Below are 26,149 nucleotides of genomic sequence, written 5' to 3'. Positions count from 1 at the left end.
GATTAAGGGAGGCTCAGGAGCTATGGTGACTACATGCACTGCCTAACCTTTGACTATATCCTGCACTGGAGTGTGGGGACCAGGGGCTCAGGGGCCCTGAGTCATCATTGGCTCAGTTGACAAAATTGGAATATGCATTGTAGAGAATCAGACATGTCAATGTTATATTTACTAACGTTAGTAACTGTAACTGTTATATAACTATGGTTATGTAAAGGAGAATACCTCTTCTTAGAAAACACACACTGATGTATTATTTTTTGTTTTAATTTAATAAATCTTTATTGTTCAGATTATTACAATTGTTCCTCTTTTTCCCCCCATAGCTCACCTCCACCTGGTTCCCACCCCACCCTCTGCCCTTACCGCCCCCCCACTACACTGTCCTCATCCATAGGTGTACGATTTTTGTCCAGTCTCTTCCAGCACCCTCCACACCCCTTTCCCCCCAAGAATTGTCAGTCCACTCCCTTTCTATGCCCCTGATTCTATTATATTCACCAATTTATTCTGTTCATCAGATTTTTTTATTCACTTGATTTTTAGATTCACTTGTTGATATGTATTTGTTGTTCATAATTTTTATCTTTACCTTTTTCTTCTTCTTCCTCTTCTTAAAGAGTACCTTTCAGCATTTCATATAATACTGGTTTGGTGGTGATGAACTCCTTTAGCTTTTTCTTATCTGTGAAGCTCTTTATCTGACCTTCAATTCTGAATGATAGCTTTGCTGGGTAGAGTAATCTTGGTTGCAGGTTTTTGCTATTCATCACTTTGAATATTTCTTGCCACTCCCATCTGGCCTGCATAGTTTCTGTTGAGAAATCAGCTGACAGTCGTATGGGTGCTCCCTTGTAGGTAATAAACTGTTTTCCTCTTGCTGCTTTTAAGATTCTCTCTTTGTCTTTTGCTCTTGGCATTTTAATTATGATGTGTCTTGGTGTGGTCCTCTTTGGATTCCTTTTGTTTGGGGTTCTGTGTGCTTCCTGGACTTGTAAGTCTATTTCTTTCACCAGGTAGGGGAAGTTTTCTGTCATTATTTCTTCAAATAGGTTTTCAGTATCTTGCTCTTTCTCTTCTTCTGGCATCCCCATAATTCGGATGTTGGTACGCTTGAAGTTGTCCCAGAGGCTTCTTACACTATCTTCATATTTTTGGATTCTTTTTTCTTTTCTGGTTGAGTGTTTTTTGCTTCTTTGTATTTCAGATCTTTGACTTGATTCTTGCGTTCCTCTAGTCTGCTGATAGGTCTCTGTATAATATATTTTTTTTAATTTTTTATTTTTATTTATTTATTTATTTTTATTTATTTATTTTTAAATAAATCTTTATTCAGATTATTACAATTATTTCTCCTTTTTCCCCCCATAGCTCCCCTCCACCCATTTCCCACCCCACCTACTGCCCTTACCTCCCCCCCACTGTCCTCATCCATAGATGTATGGTTTTTGTCCAGTCTCTTCATGAACCCCCATACCCCTTTCCCCCTGAGAATTATCAGTCCACTCCCTTTCTATGCCCCTGATTCTGTTATATTCACCAGATTATTCTGTTCCTCAGGTTTTTAATTCACTTGATTTTTAGGCTCACTTGTTGATAGATATGTATTTGTTGTTCATAATTTTTATCTTTACTTTTTTTCTTCTTCCTCTTCTTTAAGAATACCTTTCAGCATTTCATATAATACTGGTTTGGTGGTGATGAACTCCTTTAGCTTTTTCTTATCTGTGAAGCTCTTTATCTGCCCTTCAATTCTGAATGAAAGCTTTGCTGGGTAGAGTAATCTTGGTTGTAGGTTCTTGCTATTCATCACATTGAAAATTTCTTGCCACTCCCGTCTGGCCTGCATAGTTTCTGTTGAGAAATCAGCTGACAGTCGTATGGGTGCTCCCTTGTAGGTAACTAACTGTTTTTCTCTTGCTGCTTTTAATATTCTCTCTTTGTCTTTTGCTCTTGGCATTTTAATTATGATGTGTCTTGGTGTGGTCCTCTTTGGATTCCTTTTGTTTGGGGTTCTGTGCGCTTCCTGGACTTGTAAGTCTATTTCTTTCACCAGGTGGGGGAAGTTTTCGGTCATTATTTCTTCAAATAGGTTTTCAGTATCTTGCTCTCTCTCTTCTTCTGGCACCCCCATAATTCTGATGTTGGTACGCTTGAAGTTGTCCCAGAGTCTTCTTACATTATCTTCAACTTTTTGGATTTTTTTTTTTGCTTTTTGCTTTTTTGGTTGAGTGTTTTTTGCTTCTTTGTATTTCAGTTCTTTGACTTGATTCTTGTGTTCCTCTATTCTGTTTCTGGGTCTCTGTATAATATTTTTTATTTCAGTCAGTGTATGTTTAATTTCTAGTTGGTCCTTTTTCATATCTTCGAGGGTCTCGTTATATTTATCGGCCTTTTCTAGGATATTCTTAAAAAGCCTTATAACCGTGGTTTTGAATTCTATATCCAGTAGTTTGTTTTCCTCCATTTCTTTCGTTTGTGATCTGATTCTTTGACCCCGCATTTTCACTGATTCCCTGAGTTGGTAAGGTAGATATTTGTGCTAGGTTTCCAATATGGCCCAGTGGGTCTGCTTCCCCAGTTAACCTGAGGTGGACACTCTTGGTGCACCCCTTTGTGGACTGTGTGTACAGCCTTGTTGTAATTAAGTCTTTATTGTTGTTGGTATCACTGGGAAGAATTGACCTCCGGGCCAGTTGGCTGTAAGGATCAGCTGTGTCTATGCTGGGAGAAGTTCGGTGCTGGAGACAGCCTTATAGGATTAGACTTGCCAAATTGCAATAGCCTCTGTGCTCAGCTTGGATGGGGTGGAGTCTCAGTCTTGGCTTCCTGTGAGCCTTGCCCTTGCACGCACGTGCGTGCCTTCAGACCTCTGCCTTCCCGGCTCCCGAGTCTCCGCCCGAGAGTCCAGACTCCCCCCACAAGAGCGTGGGTCCCCAGGGGCTCGCCTGGAACTGGGGTTCAGTGCAGTCAGAACTGGGGCTCAGTGCAGTCAGGAGCCTCTGACTCTCTTCCACTAGGGAAAGCCTGTGGCAACCTCCGCAGCCTTTGTGCGCACTGGCGCGCGCGCGCTTTCAGTCCTCCGCCTTCCCCGGCTCCCGAGTCTCTGCCCGAGAGTCCAGACTCCCCCCACAAGAGCATGGGTCCCCAGGGGCTCGCCTGGAACTGGGGTTCACTGCAGTCAGAACTGGGGCTCAGTGCATTCAGGAGCCTCTGGCTCCCTTCCACTAGGGAAAGCCTGTGGCAACCTCCGCAGCCTTTGTGCGCACTGGCGCGCGCGCGCTTTCAGTCCTCTGCCTTCCCCGGCTCCCGAGTCTCCGCCCGAGAGTCCAGACTCCCCCCATAAGAGCATGGGTCCCCAGGGGCTCGCCCGGAACTGGGGTTCAGTGCAGTCAGAACTGGGGTTCAGTGCGGTCGGGGGCTTCCTTCCCCCTTCCGCCAGAGAAAGTCAGCCAGGCTCTCAGCCGCCCTTCCTCTCTGCGCGCACAAAGACCCTTTGCCGTACCTCCAATTCTATGTGAGCTTTTCTATTTCCTTCTAGTTGTAGAATTTTCACTCAGCCAGCTTTCGTGTGGTTCTGGATGGTGTCCGTTCTGTCTTTTAGTTGTAGTTTTGAAATTGTTGTGCGAGGCAGCAGTTTAGGTGTTTACCTATGCCGCCATCTTGGTTTCTCCTCTGTATAATATTTTTTATTTCAGTCAGTGTATGCTTAATTTCTAGTTGGTCCTTTTTCATATCCTCAAGGGTCTCGCTAAATTTATCGGCCTTTTCTAGAAAATTCTTGAAAAACCTTGTAACCGTGGTTTTGAACTCTATATCCAGTAGTTTGCTTTCCTTCATTTGTGTTCTGTTTCTTTGTCTCCGCATTTTGGCAGCTTCCCTGAGTTGATAGAGTGGCTTTGTGTGCTAGGTGTCCTATAGGGCCCAGTTGCTCAGCCTCTCCAGTTACCTGAGGTGGACACTCTTGGTGCACCCCTTTGTGGGCTGTGTGCACAGTCTTGTAGTTAAGCCTTGATTGTTGTTGGTATCACTGGGAGGAATTGACCTCCAGGCCAGTTGGCTGTGAGGATCAGCTGTGTCTACGCTGGGAGAACTTCTGTTCTGGAGATACCCTTATGAGACAAGACTTGCAAGAGCCTCTGTGCTTGGCTTGGATGGGGCAGAGTCTCAGGGCGGAGCAGACAGCATTGGTTTCCTGGCAGCCCTGCCCTAATAGGCCCCTGTGTCTCAGTGTTCCATGGTAATCGCTGCAAGCATCTCTGAGAGAAAGCCGCCCTCGAGTTTCACCCGCTGCCAGACAGTTCAGTTTCTCCCTGAATGAGTCTGGGTCTCCAGAGTCTCACCTGGAACTGAAGTTCAGTGCAGTTGGGAGCTTTTGTCTCCCTCCCGCTTGAGAAAGCCAGCTGCGTACTCAGTTGCCCGCCCACTCTGCGCACACGCCTCAGTACCTCTGCCTTCCACAGTTCCTCTGAGTCTCAGTATGCTTTTCTCTTTCCTGACAGTCCAGTTTCACCCCGTATGAGTCTGGGTCCCCAGAGTCTCACCTGGAACTGGAGTTCAGTGCAGTTGGGAGCTTTTGTCTCCCTCCCGCTTGAGAAAGCCAGCCGTGCACTCAGTTGCCAGTCCTCTCCGCGCACGCGTCTCAGTACCTCTGCCTCCTGCAGCTCCTCTGAGTCTCAGTGTGCTTTTCTTTTTCCTTCTAGTTGTAGAATTTCCACTCAGCCAGCCTTCCAGTGGTTCTGGATGATGTCTGTTTTGTCTTTTAGTTGTAGTTTTGAAATTGTTGTGCGAGGCAGCAGTTTAGGTGTTTACCTATGCCGCCATCTTGGTTTCCTCCACACTGATGTATTTATGAATAAAAGCCCAGTAAAGCTTAAATGGTTGGTGGTGAGGGGCTAGTGTGCATGCGCATGCGTGCGCACGCGCGCACACACACGCACACACACAATTTGTATATAATACTTAAATATACACATATATAAAATTGAAGTATAATATGCAAATAAAGGAAATGGTAAAATGCTAATAGGAATAGATAAAGGGTCAAAGAGTATGTGGGTGCTCTTGTACATACACATCCTTGCAATTTTTAAGTCTGAGAGTATTCCCCAATACAAAGTTAAAAAATAAAAAATGATATTACTAAGCCAATTACTGGTTTTTTAAAAAAATATTTCTTTTATTTTCTGTCCTTTTCTCTTTTTCCTCTTTCTTTTCTCTCTTCTGCCTCCACCCCTCATTAGAAATTGAAGGCTGGCGAGAGGGGCATCTCTGTGGGGCAGACCGTTATCACGAAGCACCGGAACACCCGGTACTACAGCTGCAGAGTGATCGCTGTGACATCGCAGACCTTCTACGAGGTCATGTTTGATGATGGCTCCTTCAGCAGAGACACGTTCCCTGAGGATATCGTGGTAAGTAAGTTCCTGGGGTGCATGTCCCCAGTTTACTTTTTGGTATAACTAAAGCAACTGAACCTTTTAGGAATCTTTCTTCTACCTTTGGTAGTAACTCTTTCATTTATTATTTCATTCAGGTGTGCTTTTTTCTCACCACACATAAATATTGTTTTCTAGGAGGTTCCTTAGCCTTCATCATCCTAAATAGTAGCTAGGTAAATGGAGACTCATCTCCTCAAATTCTTTTAATTAAATGAGAAATATATGGGGCCAGGGAACATAAAATGCAAATTCACCTATTCTTTTCTGTTACAATTAGCACATTTGAATACCTTTATTACTTCTTTTTCTTTGTGCTTAGCTAAAGAACATGGCATTTACTAATCTGACCTGACAGTGGCATCTGTGATCTGGCAAATGTTTCATACAACAGTACCAAAAGTCACACAGAAAAAGGCTGTGACTTATACTGAGTTTCTTAACCATGGTCTGGAATGAACATACGTGTGTGTGCGCATGCATGCGCGCCCATCTACCTGTCTATCTCCTGTTTCCTCGGTCCCCTCAGTGAACCCTTGGGAATTATTCAGAGGACCAGGTGAATGTGTCTCAGGAGACTGTTTCTAGCAGGATGTTTCACAAGAACAATTTTCATGGAAGGGTTTTTGAAACGGAGATCAACCAGATAACTGGGGTCAGAGTTAGTCTAGTGGTCATCTTGTTACCCTTATGTGCTTAAGGGAAGTATCGTTTTGGGGAGCCAGGCCTCAATATTGTATTTGTAACTTCTGCCTTGTTCTAGGTCTGTTGATGCTTTGCTCTTTGCACTTAGAAGGTCGTTTTTAATGACTTGATAGTAATAATTATGTGTTATGTGCAGTTGATAATTAGATTTGACCATATGAGATTGCTCATAGTTATTTCTAGAACTTCAGTCTCTTGGGGCCAAAGAAACATTGATTTAGTTATCTTTTTATGCTTACTTCTCTATGCTGTTAAGAGACACACGTTTGTAAACACAAGTGACCATATTTGGAAGGTTTTAAAGCAAATGAAGCTAGACAAGTTAACAATCGCAGGACCTGATCCTACACCAGAAGGGTGAATTGTGCTTCTTTGCAAAATTCTGATTGGAGCTTCACTTTGCTGCATTGCCATCGCCGAGTGTAAACTGCAGCCCTTAGATAATGTGCTTAACTGGTCAGAGTAGGTTGTCCCTTTGGGCACTCAATGCACAGTCACTGGGTACCATCACACTGGGAGCTGGCAAAATAACAAGAAAGAAGGTGCGATTACTGCTCAGTTGTGGGGGAAAGCAGGCTAATAAATGGGTGCTTTCCGTAAGTGTGATCAATGCCATGAATAAACCAGATGCAATTTATCACCTGTTGGGTTCAGAAGAATGAGTAGGAGACTCCCCAGGGTTAGTCGGGCTGACACTGACTGGCATGTCCAAGGCCAGGACTTCTTCAGGAACCTAATGTGCATGAACTCATTTTCTCCTCACAACCTTACGTGTTAGGCACGTCTGTTTTCCAAATGTTGCTTCTGAAGAAACTTAGGCACAAAGAGGTAAATAACTAGCAAGTGTCAGAAAGAGTTTTCAGTCCCAGCGCCTGGCTTTAGAGCATGTGTTTTTAACCCCTGGGAAGAAAGGCCATTTGAAGCAGGAGGAGAGTGGTTTGCAAGGCCACGAAAGGCCCGACCATATACAGGAGACCAAGGCCCATGGCTATGGCCAGCCTTGCCTAGGCAAAATACTTACTTCAGAATCAGCCTTCTTTTGTGCAAACTGTGAATCCTGAGCCGCTAAAAGAGAGAAAACTTGGGTGGGGAGTGTGGTAGGGTGTGATAAAAGACCTCTGAGAACTAATCCCCAAACCTGAGCAAATAGTTAGGTCTCTGTCCATGTTAGGACATATGAGTCCTAACTTCCCTTTCACTTCACAAGCCTTCATACACCCAGCCAGTTTTTTTTTTTTTTCCTTTTTGTTGAATTTATTGGGTGACACTGGTTAACAAAATATACAGGTTTCAGGTGCCCAATCTACAGCATATCATCTGTACACAGACGGCCAGGTGGTAAACTTCCCTGGAACGTCTTTAACTTGTACATTGGAAAAGAATGTCTGTGATCCTGGAAGTTTCTGAAATTCCATAAATTTTCCTTTGACACTGTCTACTCCGACTCTCTGTGAACCTTTAAGTTTGGTTCTAAGTACGTGTGGGTATTGTGAGAACCCTGGCCCTAAAATGTGTAAGATTGTTCGGAAGCACCATGGCATTGAAATCAACAAGAATGGAAAAGCAAAATTCTGTACAGCTTAGTTAGCATTACTTAGCATATTCGGCCAAGGTTTGGGGGCATTTTGTAGGCACTTTGTGTGTGTGGTCAGAGCACTACCCTTGAAGGGAGGGACAGCATGTGCAGTGATGAGGGGCATAGATTGGAGGGGGACCTACCTGAATATGTGTGATTGGTAATTTCTTCAGGAGAAAAATATTATAGTAATCTGCGAGCAGGTCTTCTCTCTTTCATCCAATCGTTCCTCCCTGTATATTTCCCCCCACCCCATGCCATGTCTGACATTTTTGGTTACTTGTTTCAGGCCTTTTACACCAAGTAGGAAGGTTTCAATCATGTTATCTTTTCAAATTTCACCGACTTTCTAGTAATCCCACCCTTTCTTGTCTTCCTGCTCTTTGTTATCTTGGTACTAAGTGAGGCATTCCCAGGACATCTTGGATGGCTCTATAGGGAGAGTTTTTTCCCTTAAAATATTGTATCAAAGTTCTCTAGAGAAACAAACCAATCAGTGTGTTTGTATGTATTTAATATAATAAATATATTAAAAGTGTGTAAGAGTGTGATTTATTGGCTCATGTGGTTATGGAAGCTGAGAAGTCCCAAGGTCTGCTGTTGGCGAGACAGTGGTGCAGTTCCATCTGAGTCTGCAGGCTGGGAACCAGGTGTGGTATGAGGCCACAGGCTTCAGACCCAGGAAGAGCCCTTTTCATTTAGAGTCAAAGGCAGGAAAAAGCCGAGCCCCAGTTCAAGGCAGGCGACAGGAGGAATTCCCTTTTTGGAGGAGGCAGAGGTCTCCCTTTTTGTTCTGTTCTGGCCTTCAGTTCATTGGCTGAGGCCCACTCACACTGGGGATGGCACTCCTTACTCAGTCAACCAACGCAAATATTGAACTCATCCAAACACCCTCACACACTTACCAAGAGTAATGTTTGACTAAATATCCGGGTGCTTTGCAGCCCAATCAGGTTGACACATAAATTAATCATCACAAATGTATGATCCTGATGCACTTTAGAAGACTCTTTACCTTGTGGGGCCGGGAGCTCGGACTCTGTGGCAGAGAGTAATTTCCTTTTCAATGAAACAGTGGCCACGTTGTTTTAGCCGGTTTGTAGCACTCTGTCGATCCAGTCCATTAGCCATGCACTTGATCCTGGTCATTGTCCAGGCTCCACAAGGTGAAGTCATGGGGTTTTAAGGCAAGCTTTTAAAGGCTTATCCAAGGTTGGTTGGGGTCTATGCTTTTCACTGAAATTAATGAAAGCTATACAATTAAATGCCATTATAGTATGTCACCTAGACTTCAGTTTGAGATCGGAGAATTTGGTGTTAAACTTTAAGGCATATTGGGTGACTGTAATTAAGTACATAAAAATTACATTGATTCCCCTATATGATATAATGTAAATATGTTTACATCATCATTGTTAGGCCATGTAGTTTAATTGCTATGATCATCCCACTTCTACTTTTGATATTCATCTACACTAATTTACACAATGTACTTACCAGGTGTGAGTGCTGCTGGAAAGGTTTTTTTCTCAAATTTAGTGTGACGTCAGTGTTACTGGCTACTGAAGAATGAGCTTCTCTAAGCTGTGGAGCTTGCTAGCTAGCACTGCTGTAAAGGTATAGCACAATTTCACTTGTTTAACTATGAAAATCAGATTTAGAATATAAAGTTTAATCATTCCAACTATTTATGTATGTCATGAATATCTTCCCTTTTGAAGCCTGATGCTTTAGTAAGGAAAGTCACATTCCCTATTTATAGAATCACTGATTACAAATCATTTTCTAAACCCAGAGAAGAGAACCTTTCATGCAGGCCAGCCTGTCCGTGTTTCAAAATAAGTTTGCCAAGCATTAAAATGCCCATGTTAGGCTTACGTGACTAGAGAGAGTATTTGAAGCTATAGAGAGAAACATTCCTTGGACTACCAGGAAATTTATTTCCATACCTTTATTTCTGTGATAGCTAGAAAAATGTCCAAAAATTCTTCTCTCCACGGTGCACCTGCAGAATGTGTGTATCAGCCCAGTTACACTCAGCATGCAATCTGTAGCTGTCAGGGGCAGTAATAAAAGATGTATTGCAACATGCCTCCACCTGTCGGTCTATGAAATTGCGACACACTTCCTGATGAATTTTTTGTCTCCTACTATTTTGATGGGAATGAAAGTTGCCCACCCGAGAGAACTCAAGGAACATAGAGATTCCGGGTCCCCTTTTAAGTTCTGGCATCCCATGCTGACACCAGAGTGATGACAGGTTCCTTTCGTCTGAACTTAGAGCTCATTTCAGGAAGGAGGCTGGTGCATGGGATCTAGATAGTTCTAGGACGAGCGCTTAACATTCACCAGTGGGCATGCGAAGAGAAACAGGACCATTTAGAGCAGGCGTCCTCAAACTACGGCCCGCGGGCCACATGCGGCCCGCCGAGGACATTTATCCGGCCCGCCGGTGCCGCTGCCTGTCCTGCTTAGCAGCCGACTCGTCCCGGGCCCACAGTGCGCATAGGAATTTGTTCATAGTTTTTTTTTTTTTAAACTATAGTCCGGCCCTCCAACGGTCTGAGGGACAGTGAACTGGCCCCCTGTTTAAAAAGTTTGAGGACCCCTGATAGAGACTCGACAGCAAGAGTCCAACACTGCAATTTCCACAAGGACTCGCTGCATTTTTCAGCCTGGGCTGATGTGTGAAAGAAGCATGAGAACTATATTTTTCAGGGTTTTAGGGGTGTATTGTCAAGGCCTTTAGTTCATGGGCTGTATGGTGCAAACTGCAGTTCTTAGAGCTGATTTTTTCTCTCAGGTGTTTTTAAAGCACATTGCTTAAACATGCGAGCCTCCATTATTTTCTCCTCATTTTCCTCGCCGACTAGTTTATGCTGTCTTTTCTGGTCATGATGACATTTGGTTAGAAGATGTGTTCTCAGAACTTGGTTCCTACTTGTTAGATTAAATAGTGCCTATGTGAGATTTTACACAAACAGCTTCCTGTTTCCACTCTGCAAGTAGGGGAAGGAGGCAAAGGAAAACATCTGAGGGGCAGGGTTGAGAAACTAAGAAAAGAGTTGTTCCCAGCAGCAGTCTCTACTGTGGGACCCCGGGAAGCACTTTCAGATTCCCCCTGGCTCTGCCCTGATTTTCAAGTCAGGTGGAAGTTGTACCTCATCCCAGACCATCTATTCTGTTTCGTCCAGACTGATGCCCCTAACTATCTTCCTTCCCCCTAAACCCCTACTGCGGCCTTTCTAGAATCAATGGAAATTTGCCAGGGAAGTTTCTGGAACTTTGTTGTTAGGGGTTCTTCAGGAATGGTGCACATGGCATCTGACTGCTCAGGAGCGGTGCCCTTTCCTGACTGAGGACCTGGGAGCCTATGAGGTGAAGGCTCATCAAATTCCCACTACCTGTTTGCCAGCTCTTTTACCTTATCCTTCACCTCTACCCAACCAGGATATAGCATGTACATTGATAACACATCCCTAAAGATATTGGGCTCATAAATTAACAGAGTGTATGTTCCTATTTGACCATAAGGTTTAAATTATTTTGGTAATAGAGTGATCTTAGATTATTATTTGGCAAATATATCCAGTAGAAGCCAATACTGTCTATTTAGTGATGAACTGACACTGCCCTCATTTTTATTATTTCCTTTTTACATCTTTTTGAGTTTAGCTGATTTTATCAGGTTAGACAGAACCAGTACTAAATCTGGCCTTTTGTTTTACTAAACAAATTATATTTTGAGATCGGAGTATGTGGGTAAAGGGAGAACAATGATATAAGGAAACGTGGAAAGAGATTGGATCGGGTACATTTTTTTCTTTCACATTCTAATCTTTCCCACAGTCAGAAAATGATCTCTACTAAGAAGTGGGTGAAAACTTGGAAGCTATCACCTTCTTTAACCTTTGTTGGCTGTGTGTATTTCTGTAAATCAACCGCTTCACACCATCTGATTTCTTGGCTTCTATAAAATGGAGGATATTGATGTTTTTAAGTCTTCTGTGATTTAGATATCTTATCCAGGGCCATTAAACATAGAGAATGTTTAACTCCTCTAAATGTTATAATACTACAATGTGTTGTATAATGATTTATACATGGTTTTTCAGGTCTGAGTAGGATTTTCCACTAATAAATAATGCTGATGTGATCTGTGCTTGAAAAAGATGCCTTTTGCAAATTAATGGCTAATACTTTGTCAAAAGGAAAGGGGGTTTTAAATTATGCATATTTCCAGTAGTATAGTTCTCAGGATAAATGTATAGGTAATTATTTTTAAAACATGCTTGATATTTACCCTTTTTAGCCATTAATTAAGAATAATGAGACCCAGTAATTCCTTTATATGTGATATTCTCTTTTGGGGATGGGGGAAATTACAGATAAAATCAAGTCTTCTGAAGCCTTTTATCTGATTTATACCATAAAAGTAGTGATTAGCACATAACAAATCAGGCTTTAGTGATTTCATGCTAAGTAACCAATATCTGAAGCCCTGTTGAAATAGGAACTTTAAGAGAACTGTGAATGAATGTGAGTGCCATTAACAATAGGTGACATTCTATAATGAGATAAGATATATATATAATTTGCAACAAGCTTTACGAGACCCTATAACTTTGCTAATTCTTCTTTTTTAAATATATTTTTATTTATTTCAAAGAGGAAGGGAGAGGGAGAGAGAGATAGAAACATCAATGATGAGAGAGTCAGTGATTGGCTGCCTCCTGCACATCCCCTACTGGGGATCGAGCCCGCAACCCGGGCATATGCCCTTGACTGGGAATCAAACCCAAGACCCTGCAGTCTGCAGGCTGATGCTCTATCCACTGAGCCAAACCAGCTAGATAACTTTGCTTCTTAGTAGGTATTTTATTCTCTTCTTGGCAAGGAATTTTTAAATGATTTGTGTATGAAATTTAATATTTTATTTAGAGTTTTAAAATTTATTTCAATAATAGTAAAACCCCTTTTCTGTATTATTTATGCTGAAACGCTACCCCACATCATTAGTTATGTTTTTACAGGGTTTTGTTTGTTTTGTGTTGTGTTTTGCTTTTCTGTTTGTTTGCATGAAATTGGAAGGGCAAACATCTAACCATTATCTAAGAGTAGGTTTCCTCCAGAAGTGGTATAATAAGGATAGGGAAACAGGGTGTGTGGTGCTCAAGTCCTCTTCTTTCTCCAAGAGTGAGGGGCTTGTATTGATGTGGATGGTTGATGCTCCCCCAGGAGGTGCTTCCTCTTGTAGAGAAGAAACTCCCGCAGGGCAGACAATTGATAAGCCATATCTGGGTACCTACATATGGTGATTTGGTGATTTATGGATTCTGTAGTCAAGGGATATCTTACTCTTCCATAAGCAGTAGCCTTATGAGTTTTTTTTTGTTTATAGTGAGTACCTGTTCTGGAATTAGGATGATGAGAAATAAAATGGAAATGGTTTGAGCTCTCATGGAATTTATAACCTACTGGGAAAGAGTAACATATGACAGTCACACTAATAAAAATGTACTCCAAATTGAGATAAATCCTGGGATGATAGGAATATAATCCTGTAAGAACATGTAGTAGAAAACAAACAAACCTTATTTAGATAAGTGATCACTGTGAGAGCTAAGATCTACTAGATATGTTAACTAAACAAAAGGCAGAGGGAGAGTATTCCAGGCAAAGCATACACAGGCTGTTGGCAGAAAGGAGTTGCTTAGGTTGCTAAAAGAGGTAAGTGATGAGCCTAGTGGAGGAGAAAAGGGCCAGACTAGGTTAGGCTTTGAAGACCATGTTGTAGGATTGGGTCTTTACTCTTAAGAGCAGGGGGAAGCCATTGATGGTCTTTTTTTTTTTTTTAATATTTTATTGATTTTTTACAGAGAGGAAGGGAGAGGGATAGAGAGAAACATCGATCAGCTGCCTCCTGCACACCCCCTACTGGGGATGTGCCCACAACCAAGGTACATGCCCTTGACTGGAATTGAACCCAGGACCCTTCAGTCAGCAGGCCGACACTCTATCCACTGAGCCAAACTGGTTAGGGCCCATTGATGGTCTTTAAGCAGAAATCAACATGAAGACATTTGTATGAAGCATTTCTTTGGCTATAGTGGAGAAGATAAATTGGAGAGTGGGTGGTAGTGGATGCTGGGAGGCTGGTTAGTTGAGCATTGCAGTAGATCAGAGGAAATAATGTAGCTTGGACTAAGTTAGGAGAAGTGGAAGAATCTGAAATACACTTAAGGAGGTAGAATTGTTATTCATAGGGAGAGGTGCTTGTTCCCATCTGTGGCTTATCAAAGTGGGCTCCTTACAATATCTGGAGAAAATGAATTTTATGAGACTTGCATGGGAGAAATGAGGTATTGTAAAAAGCTTTTCTTGTGGAATTACAACCCTGAGTTTCTAAGGTCCCATTTCCCTTTGTCCTGCCAAGGAAGAAGTCCCATTTTGCTTTTAACGGGCTAAAATCAGAGTCAGTGACTAGAGTTTTTGCTCCATTTTAGAAAAGGTATCCAATCCAGCATCAGGCTAGCTTAGTTGTATTCCCAGCTGCAGTCCATTCCAGTGGTCGGCAAACTCATTAGTCAACAGAGCCAAATATCAACAGTACAATGATTGAAATTTCTTTTGAGAGCCAAATTTTTTAAACTTAAACTTCTTCTAACGCCACTTCTTCAAAATAGACTAGCCCAGGCCGTGGTATTTTGTGGAAGAGCCACACTCAAGGGGCCAAAGAGCTGCATGTGGCTCGCGAGCCGCGGTTTGCTGACCACTGCATTAGTCCATTGTATGTGGGATCCTCGTGGCTTGGGAGAGCCAAGATCCAAGAGAGTGAGCTCCTTTGTTTAGGGGATTATGTATTCCAAAATATTTCTGGGCTTGCAGTGACCCTGCCCATTCTGGTCAGTGATCTCTGTTCTCAGGTTTGACTGACAGGTAACTTCCCATGTCACTCCAGCTTCACTGCATTTATTGCATTTAGGGCCATTCCAAGACCCCTAGTTTCCAAAGCTTAGGCTTGGAGTTTTGTTTTATTTTTTTGTCTCAGAGTTGAAAGAGGCTGAGTGGAAAGCCCCATGGCACCGTGTGAGAACAGACATCCAATATTTCAAAAATAGTATGGCCCTTCATTTTCATCTCTAAATGGATATATTGTAACACACACACACACACACACACACACACACACACACACACACTTACCTCACTCTCACCCATTTGATAAAACAGTGAATATTTGCCCAAGTAATTCTTCAACATGACAATATGGCCACCAAAATTGATGAGTCATATTTAGCCTTTATGGGGCTTTCATCTTGACACATAAACATTTAATTTGAGGTAACCACACATACGTACACTTGACCTCACTGTGGAGCTCATCAGAACTCTCTTAGTCCATAGCTCTCTTGAGCATTCATGTATTGATATGGCTCCCCCAACCCTGTTTTCTGTGTGTGCAGCCTTGGCTCCTACCCTGGGACTTTTACTTCCCCTTTGCCTTCAGTGTCTGTGCCGCCCCCACCCCAGGGCTCCCACATCTTGAACCACATAAGGGTGATGCATCTGCTGTGGGTCCTAGGAAGAGCTCATTTTCTTTTTTTCCCTTTCTTTAAGTTAAAAAAAAATATTTTTATTGATATCAGAGAGGAAGAGAGAGGGAAAGAAAGATAGAAACATCAGTGATGAGAGAGAATCATTGATCAGCTGCCTCCTGCACATCCCACACTGGGGATTGAGCCTGCAACCTGGGCCTGTGACCTGACTGGGAATCGAACCTTGACTTCCTGGTTCATAGGTCAACACTCAACCACTGAGCCACACCGGCCGGGCTAATTTTTTTAAATTGATTTGAGAGAGAAGAAAAAAAACCCCACCCACATTGGTTTATTTATGCATTTATTGGTTGATTCTTGTATGTGCCCTGACTGGGGATTGAACCTGCAACTTTGGCATATCAGGACAATGCTCTAATCAATTGAGCTACCTGGCCAGGGCAGAACTCTCATTTTCTGAAGGAGATGGCATACCCTTCCAGGGTCTTGTACACCCCTTATTTTTTAGATTCATACTAGTATACCTTATTTAAAGGGAGGGATCACTGACATGTTGGTAGACAAAATGTGTGTGATTAGGAGTAATAACAAGAATTAGCAGCTTATATTTAACATCTAAAGGCCCAGTGCATGAATTCGTGCATGGGTGGGTTCCGGCCGGCCCAGCCCCAATTGGGGCGTATCGGGGCTGGGCCTGTTGAGAGGAGGAGATGGTGGGAGGTTGGCCTACCTGTCCGCCCTGATTGGGGCCTGATCAGGGCTGGGCTGGCTGGGGGAAGGGGCTGTGGGTGATTGACCGGCGGGCCCCGCCCCTGATTGGGGGGGGGCTGGCCATGGGGAGGGGCTGTGGTCAGTAAGTTGGCTGGCCTCACCCCCAAATTGGGTGGGGGGTGCTGATCGGGGACCAGCAGCCTGGAGAAGGGGCCATGGGTGGTTGGCCAGCCGGCCCTGCCCCTGATGGAGTTGGGGGGCCAATTGGGTGGGACCAGGAGGGGGGAGGGGCTTCAGGAGGTTGGTGGGCTGGCCCCACCCCCTATTGGGGTCGGGGGCTGGCAGAGGGGGGGCTGCGGGCTGATCAGGGTGGTGGGGGCCCATCGGGGGCATGGCCAGCCAGGAGGAGGGGCTGCAGGAGGTTGGCTGGCCAGCCCCGCCCCCTATTAGGGTGGGGGGTGCAATCAGGGTTGGGCTGGCCAGAGGTTGGGGCTGCAGGCCTATCATGGTGGGGTGGGCTGATCGGGGGTGGGGCTGTGTGGGGGGAAGGGAGGGGGCATTCGGCTGGCAGCCAGCTCTTGGTGGGGTGAGAGAGTCTGATCAGGGGCAGGTCAGCAGGGTTGGCCGGCCCCACCCCCTGATTGGCCGGTTCGCTAGCCACAGTGGGCATCATAGCGACTGGTCGTTATGGTCGTTATGGTCACTGGCTTTTTATGTATATAAAAGATTGCATATGTACAGTGTTGTGCATAACATGCCCATGGCTGGCTAAAGTTCAAGAAATACAGCACTAGCCAGTTTGGCTCAGTGGATAGAGAGTTGGCCTGCAGACTGAAGGGTCCCCAGTTCAATTCAGGTCAAGGGTACATGCCTGGGTTGCAGGCTCTATCACCAATGGGGGCGTGCAGGAGGTAGCCGATAAATGGTTCTCTCTCATCACTGATGTTTCTATCTCTCTCTCCCTCTCAGAAATCAATAAAAATATATTTACAAAAGAAATACTGAAGGGTATGAGATGAAAGTACAAGTAGTCCTATAGCACCCCACATCTGGGTGCAGTCCCACCTGCTGCTTGTATATCCCAAGGTGTTTCAAGTGCATAGATAAACTGCGTATGTGTGTGTGAGTGCACACGCGTGCAGATCTTTGTTTGTTTGAATGCACCTGGCATCATGTTGACTTGCTAAAAGCGAAAACGCTAGGAATCACATTCTGGATACTATTAATGTTACTGCTAATTAGTTGTTAGTGATGGATGTTTAAAACTGGTGTTTAAACTGGTAGTTGGCGAAGCTGTCACCTTTTATGTTCCTCTACTTCCATGTTTATTTTTCACAGTATCATCCCTGGGGGCTTGTTCCCCACCTTTTATTTTTACCTATAAAAGCCAGGCTCAGCTGTTCTGGCTCCATCAACACCTCCACTGACCCCCTGTTTCATATGCCCATATATCCTGCCCTCCCTCTCCCCATTTGGCATATTTTTGGCTCACAGTTGCCAGTACATGCAAATCTGTATCAATTCAATACTATGGGTGTTTGTTTCAAGGAAAGTAACAGGAAGCTAACAAAATATCACAGAGTTCTTTTTTGGGGGGAGGGGGGGAGGAGGAGAGGGATATTGGGAAAAAAGTCATAATTGAAATATTAATTGACTGACTACTCAGTGATCATTAAGCAAATCAGATTATAGCAAGAATCAGGCTTCAAAGAAAGATTAACATCTGGCATGAAAAAGAACAGAGAAGTCAGTATTTCAAAGGTTCGTTATTTATCAGGAAAAGGGCATAAAATAATCCTCAATGTAATGCTGAAGCAGGCATTCTAAGCTAGAGTGTGATCAGTAAAGCCAAATTCACTGCCTTCCTCTAATGTATTCTTAAGCTTTTGGATTAAAAGCTCATGTTTGGATAAATCTGACAATGGTGTGTTATCTACATACTATTTTCATTCTTGTCTGGAAAGACGGCAATACAAACGGCAATATTCTCCTTAATTTCACATTAAGATTATTTCGATTTGACAGTCTTTTGACAACACAAGAATCATTTGGGGAGTTTTGGAAATTTCTGCTTTCCCTGTACGGGTAATAACGTTGAGTAAATAGATTGATGCATTATCCTCTCCTCAACCATCTTATTTATCTGTCTCCCATTTAGCCTGTGAGGAAAGAGGCTGGTAGTAATTACATCCTGTTCTTCACAAGACAGTCTGTTATGAACATGATTGTTTCAGTTTATGCATTTCCATTAAACCTGAAAGGAAGGACATGTTAAATGAACAGAGATAGAAGCAGTAGCTTACATGGAAAGTGTTTATAGAGTAGAACTGCTTCCATTGTATTGCCATGCTCAGGCACATTTGTAACTTTGAGGCCATTCTGGATTACTTCATTTGTACATATATACTTCAGGAATCTCTGCTTCTGAATTTAATGTAATGTGAGCTGACATTTTTTGACAAATCATGTTCTCCCAAATCCTTTTGTTTTTCTTCACCCTTTTCTGGTTCTCCTTTTTAATCCTCTCCAGATGTTACTCATTTGCTTAAAACCTTGCACTGCTGGCTGTGAAATGCGAAGTTAAATTGTAGCCATCTCTTGGTGCGTCGTGACTCTGTGCAAGTCATTTCATTTTTTGGTCCTTCTCTTGAAAATGGGGGCATTTGACCTAGGAGCTCTCATAGGCCTCCTCTGCTTCTGGCGGGGAAGAAATGCAATTGTCCATAATCATCTCTGACTGTAAGCATGGGAATGTCCCTGGCCAGCTGTCCACTCTTCTGCACACACACGCTCTCCTTTTACAATTCCAGGCCTTAAAGGCTACCTGTGTGGGCAATGTGAGGCCAGAAGCTGGGAAATAGCTGTTTATATGGGTAATAACTCCACACTACATGGTAGTCTGTCATTTGTGTACGGCGGTATCATTTGGAGACCAAGCTATTCTTAGGTTTCAGCCCAGACGTAATTAATCCTATACTTTTTGCTTCACCCATTTGGGTTAAGTTAAAGCAGACCTTCTGTGTGCCCACCAGAAAGTAAGGTAGTGCTGCATGAGTAGGTCTCCTCCTTGTGGTGTTGGTCCAGGAGGATGCTCCCTTTCTTTGACCACAGAAGAAGCTGGTATTATAAAGAGCTAAGGGAGTATAGCCAGAGAATGACTGAGACTGGATTAAGGGAAATAACAACTGTCATCTGTGTCTGATCTTTCTCCCATTCTTTTCCATACTCCATTCCCAACACTTCAGTGAAAAAGAGAACACTTAGACAAGAGCTTGGGACATTTCAGAACCATAATCCTCGCTCTGCCTGTCATTTCCAGTGGGCAGGTCTTTCCATGAGAGAATCTTAGCCAAGATATCTCTTGTTTAGAAGTTCTGAGTAGCTATGGCTCAATTCAGGGCTGCTGAATAAATAAGACTGGCTAAGGGGTAAGTGTGCAGTCCCCTCCCACCGCAGCCTTTAACCCACCTCATTCCCTCCTCCTCCTCCTCCTCCTCCTCCTCCTCCGTGACTCCCTCAAACTCCCACCCACTCCAGGCAGTTTGCTCTGCCATCCCCTGGTGAGTGGTTCTCAGGCCCTTTGTTGAATACTGCAAGTGAAAGGTAGCTCACTACCAATTTATTGCTGTAATTATTAGGAAGCATTGACTTCTTTGTGTGGATTCTAAATACTGCCTCTGAAGCATAGAACAGTGTGGAATCTCAGAGGGAAAGTGGAGGGGGTGGGTAATCAACCAAAGAACTTGTATGCATATATGCATAACCCATGGACACAGACAATAGGGTGCTGAAGTACTGGGGCAAGGGGTCAGTGGCGGGGAAAAGGGTACATATGTAATACTTTCAACAATAAAGAATTATTTAAAAATAAATAAATACTGCCTCTGAAATACCCCAAAAGCCATTCTTGCTTTGTGACCTCTAGAGCAAAACTGACAAAAAACAAATCAAAACAAACAAAAACACACACACCAAAAAACATTCTCTCCTCACTCACAGCTTTCTGTGCTTGTAGAGAGCTATCAGCTTTCTCCTGAGTCTTCTCAAATCCAAACTAAACCATCCTCCTGCCTGAATCACTTAGTACATATTTGTTGTGACAAGAAATGAATGATTTAATGAAAAAGTGGTTTTCAGAGTGCTTTTCCTCCGGGAGACTCAGGATGGAATTTTTTGGACAATGTCCCACTCAAAATGTTGCTCTGAGGTGTGAGAACACAGTGCCAAACCCTGACCACGCAGGCGTGGCAGGTCTGCTCCTTTGATCTGGCCACCAGACACCCCCCCTGCAGCCAGGAGGCGAGCTCCATGAATATTCACGTAGCTATTAAAAATCATGTTTTCACAGGGTAGTTAATGGCCTCATATAATACACGGAAAAAATCAGGCTCAAAATTGGACATACAGTATGATCCCAATTACATATAAAATATAAATATGCAAAGGGAAAAATCCTCAAAGGAAATGCATCAGAATGTACTGATGATCTCTGGAGAGTGTAATCATAGGTGATTATGATTTTCAACTTTACCACCTTCTTACAGTTTCAAATGAGCATGTTTTATTTTTATAATCAGGAAAAAAAGTTATTTTTTTAAAAGACCCTTCTGAGAATTCTTTAAATTGTGACTCATTTTCCTAATCTGGTTTCTTTCACATTCTTGTGTCAAATTTTCATGTTAGTTCTCCCATATCTTGAGGTATCTTGAAGCTCTCTGAGACACAGTAACCACATACTATGCTAGTAGTCGTTCCGTTAAAAGCTTCTACTTTACACTGTAGTTCTATACATAGCAGTTCTTACACTTATCTTTCTTTTTTATTATTTAAATTTTTATTGAACTTGTTGGGGTGACATTGGTTTAAATCATATAGGTTTCAGGTGTACAGTTCTATAATACATCACCTGTATATTGTATTATGTGTTCACCACACCGAGTTTTGTTATTTATTTTAATGCCTGCATTTTCCACCAGAGTTGCATGAAGTAAAAAACCACATCTGTTTTTCTGACCACTGATTCTAGAGCACAAGAGGTGTTTGAACATGAGGTGTTGAGTGAATGCCTGCCCCGTTGTCCACTTTGTAGCTGTGTAACCTGGGGAATGTCATGCACTTATGTAATATATGGGGGTTGACACCTGCCTACCTACTCGACTGGGTTGTTTTGGATTTCAACTAGGATAACATTTTCTGATCTGCTATAGTAGGTTATTGGCTTCTTGCTGCATTCTTCTTTTTTTAATTTAATAAATCTTTATTGTTCAGATTATTACAATTGTTCCTCTTTTTTCCCCCCGTAGCTCCCCTACACCCGGTTCCCACCCCACCCTCTGCCCTTACCTCACACCCACTGTCCTCATCCATAGGGGTATGACCTTTGTCCAGTCTCTTCCCGCACCCCCAACACCCCTTTCCCCCCGAGAATTGTCAGTCCACTCCCTTTCTATGCCCCTGATTCTATTATATTCACCAGTTTATTCTGTTCATCAGATTTTTTTATTCACTTGATTTTTAGATTCATTTGCTGATAGATATGTTTGTTATTCATAATTTTTACCTTTACCTTTTTCTTCTTCTTCCTCTTCTTAAACAGTACCTTTCAGCATTTCATATAATACTGGTTTGGTGGTGATGAACTCCTTTAGCCTTTTCTTATCTGTGAAGCTCTTTATCTGCCCTTCAATTCTGAACGATAGCTTTGCTGGGTAGAGTAATCTTGGTTGTAGGTTCTTGCTATTCATCACTTTGAATATTTCTTGCCACTCCCATCTGGCCTGCATAGTTTCTGTTGAGAAATCAGCTGACAGTCGTATGGGTGCTCCCTTGTAGGTAATAAACTGTTTTCCTCTTGCTGCTTTTAAGATTCTCTCTTTGTCTTTTGCTCTTGGCATTTTAATTATGATGTGTCTTGGTGTGGTCCTCTTTGGATTCCTTTTGTTTGGGGTTCTGTGCGCTTCCTGGACTTGTAAGTCTATTTCTTTCACCAGGTGGGGGAAGTTTTCGGTCATTATTTCTTCAAATAGGTTTTCAGTATCTTGCTGTCTCTCTTCTTCTGGCATCCCCATAATTCGGATGTTGGTACGCTTGAAGTTGTCCCAGAGGCTCCTTACACTATCTTCATATTTTTGGATTCTTTTTTCTTTTTGCTTTTCTGGTTGAGTGTTTTTTGCTTCTTTGTATTTCAAATCTTTGACTTGATTCTTGCGTTCCTCTAGTCTGCTGTTAGGTCTCTGTATAATTTTTTTTATTTCAGTCAGTGTATGTTTAATTTCTAGTTGGTCCTTTTTCATATCCTCGAGGGTCTCGCTAAATTTATCAGCCTTTTCTAGGAAATTCTTGAAAAAGCTTATAATCGTGGTTTTGAACTCTATATCCAGTCATTTGCTTTCCTCCATTTCTTTCATTTGTGATCTGTTTCTTTGTCTCCGCATTTTTGCTGCTTCCCTGAGTTGGTAGAGTAGCTTTGTGTGCTAGGTGTCCTATATGGCCCAGTGGCTCAGCCTCCCTAGTTCCCTGAGGTGGATACTCTTGATACACCCCTTTGTGGACTGTGTGTACAGCCTTGTTGTAGTTAAGTTTTGATTGTTGTTGGTATCACTGGGAGGAATTGACCTCCAGGCCAATTGGCTGTGAGGATCAGCTGTGTCTACGCCGGGAGAACTTCTGTGCTGGAGACAACCTTATGAGACAAGACTTGCAAAATTGCAAAAGCCTCTGTGCTCAGCCTGGATGGGGCGGAGTCTCAGGGCTGAGTAGACAGCCTTGGCTTCCCGTCAACCCTGCCCTATGAGGCCCCTGGGTCTTATTGTCCCTCGGTAATTGCTGCAAGCATCTCTGAGAGAAAGCCGCCCTCGAGTTCTGCCCACTGCCAGACAGTCCAGTTTCTCCCCAAATAAGTCTGGGTCCCCAGAGTCTTGCTGGGAACTGGAGTTCAGCGCAGTCGGGAGCTTCCACCTTCCTCCCGCTAGAGAAAGCCAGCGGCACACTCAGCAGTCAGTCCTCTCTGCACACACTTGCGCGCGCGCCTCCAAACCTCTGCCTTTCGCGGCTCCCCTTAGTTTCCGTGCACTCCTCTCTTTTTCTGACAGTCTAGACTCCCCCCGTATGAGTCTGGGACCCCAGGGTCTTGCCCGGAACTGGGGTTCAGTGCAGTCGGAACTGGGGTTCAGTGCAGTCGGGAGCTTCCATCTCTCTCCAGCTAGAGAAAGCTAGCCAGGCACTCAGCTGCCTGACCTCTCCGCGCGCGTGTTTCCGCACCTCAGCTTTTTGCAGCTCCTCTGAGTCTCCGTGTGCCCCTCTCTTTCCTTCTAGTTGTAGAATTTCCACTCAGCCAGCTTTCCTGTGGTTCTGGATGATGTCCGTTCTGTCTTTTAGCTGTAGCTTTGAAATAGTTGTGCGAGGCAGCAGTTTAGGTGTTCACCTATGCCGCCATCTTGGTTTCTCAGGCTTGCTGCATTCTTTCTTCACAATTTTAAATCCCTAGCGTCACCTTCTACCAAGGTTTTTTGTCCCCTTTCTATCATCCTCCAGATGCTCCCTGTTAATATAAATTATATTCAGTCACAGTTCACATCAAATTTTCCAGCTGCCAGTCACTATGCTTTGCTTTTCTATTCTCTTTTAAATTATAGGGTGTCTCAAAAAATGTGTACACACTTAATTCCAATGGGTTAAATCCGTAAAGAAAGAAACGTCAATGGAGCTATATCAGCTGTTAGGCATATATACATTTTTTGGGACATTCTGTATATTAGCTATGATAATATAACCTGGTAAGGTTGTATTATCATCTCCATTTGACTGATGAAGAAGCCAAGACATAGAGAGGTAAAATAGCTTTTAGACCCAGGGCAGTGTGACTCGGGACATTGGAAGCACTCATCTATGCTGCTTCAACATGACTGTCCTGTGTGAGTCCAGTGTGTGCTCTAGGAGGTGAAACATACGCTGCACAGAAGGGGAACTTGTAGAGGGAGGGCTTGTGCTGGCTGGTGCTGCGCTCTGATCTCAAGGCATTTCTTCTCCCCTCCCTGTCCCCCACTGTGTAGTGTGTGAGCACAGGGCAATCTTCTTTCCCCACAAGGCTTGTCTTTATCTTTATCCTGTCATCTTTTTTCAGATTTTGGAACTGACCTTCATTTTAAGAAACCACTATAGATATTCCCCTCAAGCCTGTCTTCCTGCATTTTGCAACATGTTTTTATTGACACAATAAATATTTATATTTCCCTCATGCATTTAGCCTCTTCCAACAGCTATAAATAGGGGAAAGATCTGTCCTCTGCAGATGGAATCCTTTCCCCTTATTTGGGTGTGTGGAGTGTTCATCCTAGGGTCCTTATGCATTAGTGTCTGCAGGAGAAGTGAGAGGAGGATGCAGCCACCCAGGGCAGTTCTTAAATGTGGGCTTCCTGTCTTTCCACGCTGGGAAGAGTTGGATGTGTAGCAGACAACCATACAACCCTGGACATGGGAGTTGACACCAGTTATCTTGTCCATAAATTTGAGGTAAATGCCGGGATTATTATTGGAATTGTTGAAATACAATGTATACAGCAGTTAGGATAGTGCCCAGCACATAATAAACACACTGGTGGTGTTTGTGACTGTGGTTCTTTTTGTTGGTGGTGGTGGCCAGTAACTTGTAGTCAGCACCTTGGTCAGAGGGACCGGTCCCTGAGCACAAGACTCCTAGTAACACTTGGAAATTATACATCTTCTATGCGTTTACCAAAGGAGAGGTTATTAAAAGACCATCTAAAAGAAGTACCAGAAAGCTTTAAACATATAAACCTCCTCTTCAAGTAGTTTGTATATCAAGGGCTTTTAGGAATTGAACTTGAAAGACTGTGTTTTGGCCCCTGGTATGACGGGCATTGGACCTGAGACTGTTGGTGGGATTATCCAGAGCTCTCTTTGAGAGGCTGAGACAAGGGTTGGGCCACAGCGCTGGCCCCCTGGCTTGGCCACACCACTCAATCTAGTCAGTGCGATAGCCTGACCAATAACATGAAATTGCTGATGCCAGAGGCTCCAACAGTGCTCCTGCAAAACACTGCTGGAGCTGCCAGTTCGCTGCTCCCCTGGGCCCCCGTCTTTAAGGACTGCCTTCCTGCTCGCACCACAGTTTACCTAGCCAGGTGAGTATGGGAGAGTTTAAATGGGGACTCTGTGATTAATTCAGCTTACATGGAGGGTGATATAGTGCCTTGTATTGTAGATATTCATGTGTATGTTTGAGTCTCCTGCTGGACTCCAAAGTCCTTGGTAGAAAGGACTTCAAAAGGACCATTTTCGTCTCTGTTTTCCCAATGCTGAGCTCAGTGCTAGGCACAGAGGAGGCACTAAGTATATGCCAGAGTGAGGGAGGAAGAGGGAGAGAGGAAAGGAGGGGCAAGGGCCTCTCTCAAAGGCAGGTAGTTGGTGAATAAATGATGCTTTTTGTGCTCTTCATACTCTCCAATTCCTAGAATGCAGAGAACCTTTGTTGGCTTTCAGAGCCTCCTGCCTTGTCCTGTGTGCCCACATATGCTCACTGCCGCCCTGCGTCCCTCCCTCACATGCCCTTTTGTTTAGATCAGCTCCCCAGTGTCACCCCTGACTCTGGTTATCGAATTTTCCATGCTTCCTCTCTTCAAAGAACCAGAAAGTTAATTTCCAAAGAAACTGCCTAAATTTATGCTTTCTATGCCTTTTGAACCTTTTGCATGCCAGAATCTCACCTGTTTCTAATAGCATAAGGAGTTAACTTCTGTTAGAAATATTCCTTCTGAGGCTTGATATAGTAACTTTCAGAAAATAACCTCCATCTCGACCTCAGTGCCTTATCAGGCATGTGTTCACTCTCGGCTTATGGCAGAGGGAAAGGATATACTAACAAACCAGTGATCCTCAGGAATCCACCACATGTCAGTGCTGTTCCTTCTGCGAAGACAGGTGTGTCAGGATCCTGGCGAAGTGGGACTGGTGGGAAAGAATTTAGCTGTCCAGCTTAACGGAGACAACTGGAGTATCTCAGAGTAGAGAAAGGGTGTGTGTGTTTCCATTAAAAAAAGAAAAGAGTTAAAAAGGACATTAGACTTGGAATTTTCCCAGAATTATGAGGATCAGTGTGGAAGGGGATTGGCTTGATCCTTTATCCCGCAGGCTGAAATGAC

At 43.5% G+C, this 26,149-nt stretch overlaps 1 protein-coding gene across 3 annotated transcripts in view; it reads left to right on the top strand.

Moving 5' to 3' along the window:
* KDM4C (lysine demethylase 4C) overlaps positions 1-26,149 on the top strand; it is a 375,701-nt gene that overhangs the window by 328,194 nt on the left and 21,358 nt on the right. For all 3 annotated transcript variants that reach the window (XM_080668088.1, XM_080668087.1, XM_080668089.1), the window contains one exon: positions 5,244-5,414. In XM_080668088.1, the coding sequence (XP_080524214.1) occupies positions 5,244-5,414 (171 nt within the window). The remainder of the gene's footprint in view (positions 1-5,243; positions 5,415-26,149) is intronic.

This window comes from Plecotus auritus (genome assembly GCF_963455305.1).
Source record: "Plecotus auritus genome assembly, chromosome: 5".
Classification (NCBI taxonomy): domain Eukaryota; kingdom Metazoa; phylum Chordata; class Mammalia; order Chiroptera; family Vespertilionidae; genus Plecotus; species Plecotus auritus.
This window is presented reverse-complemented; position numbering and strand designations above follow the sequence as displayed.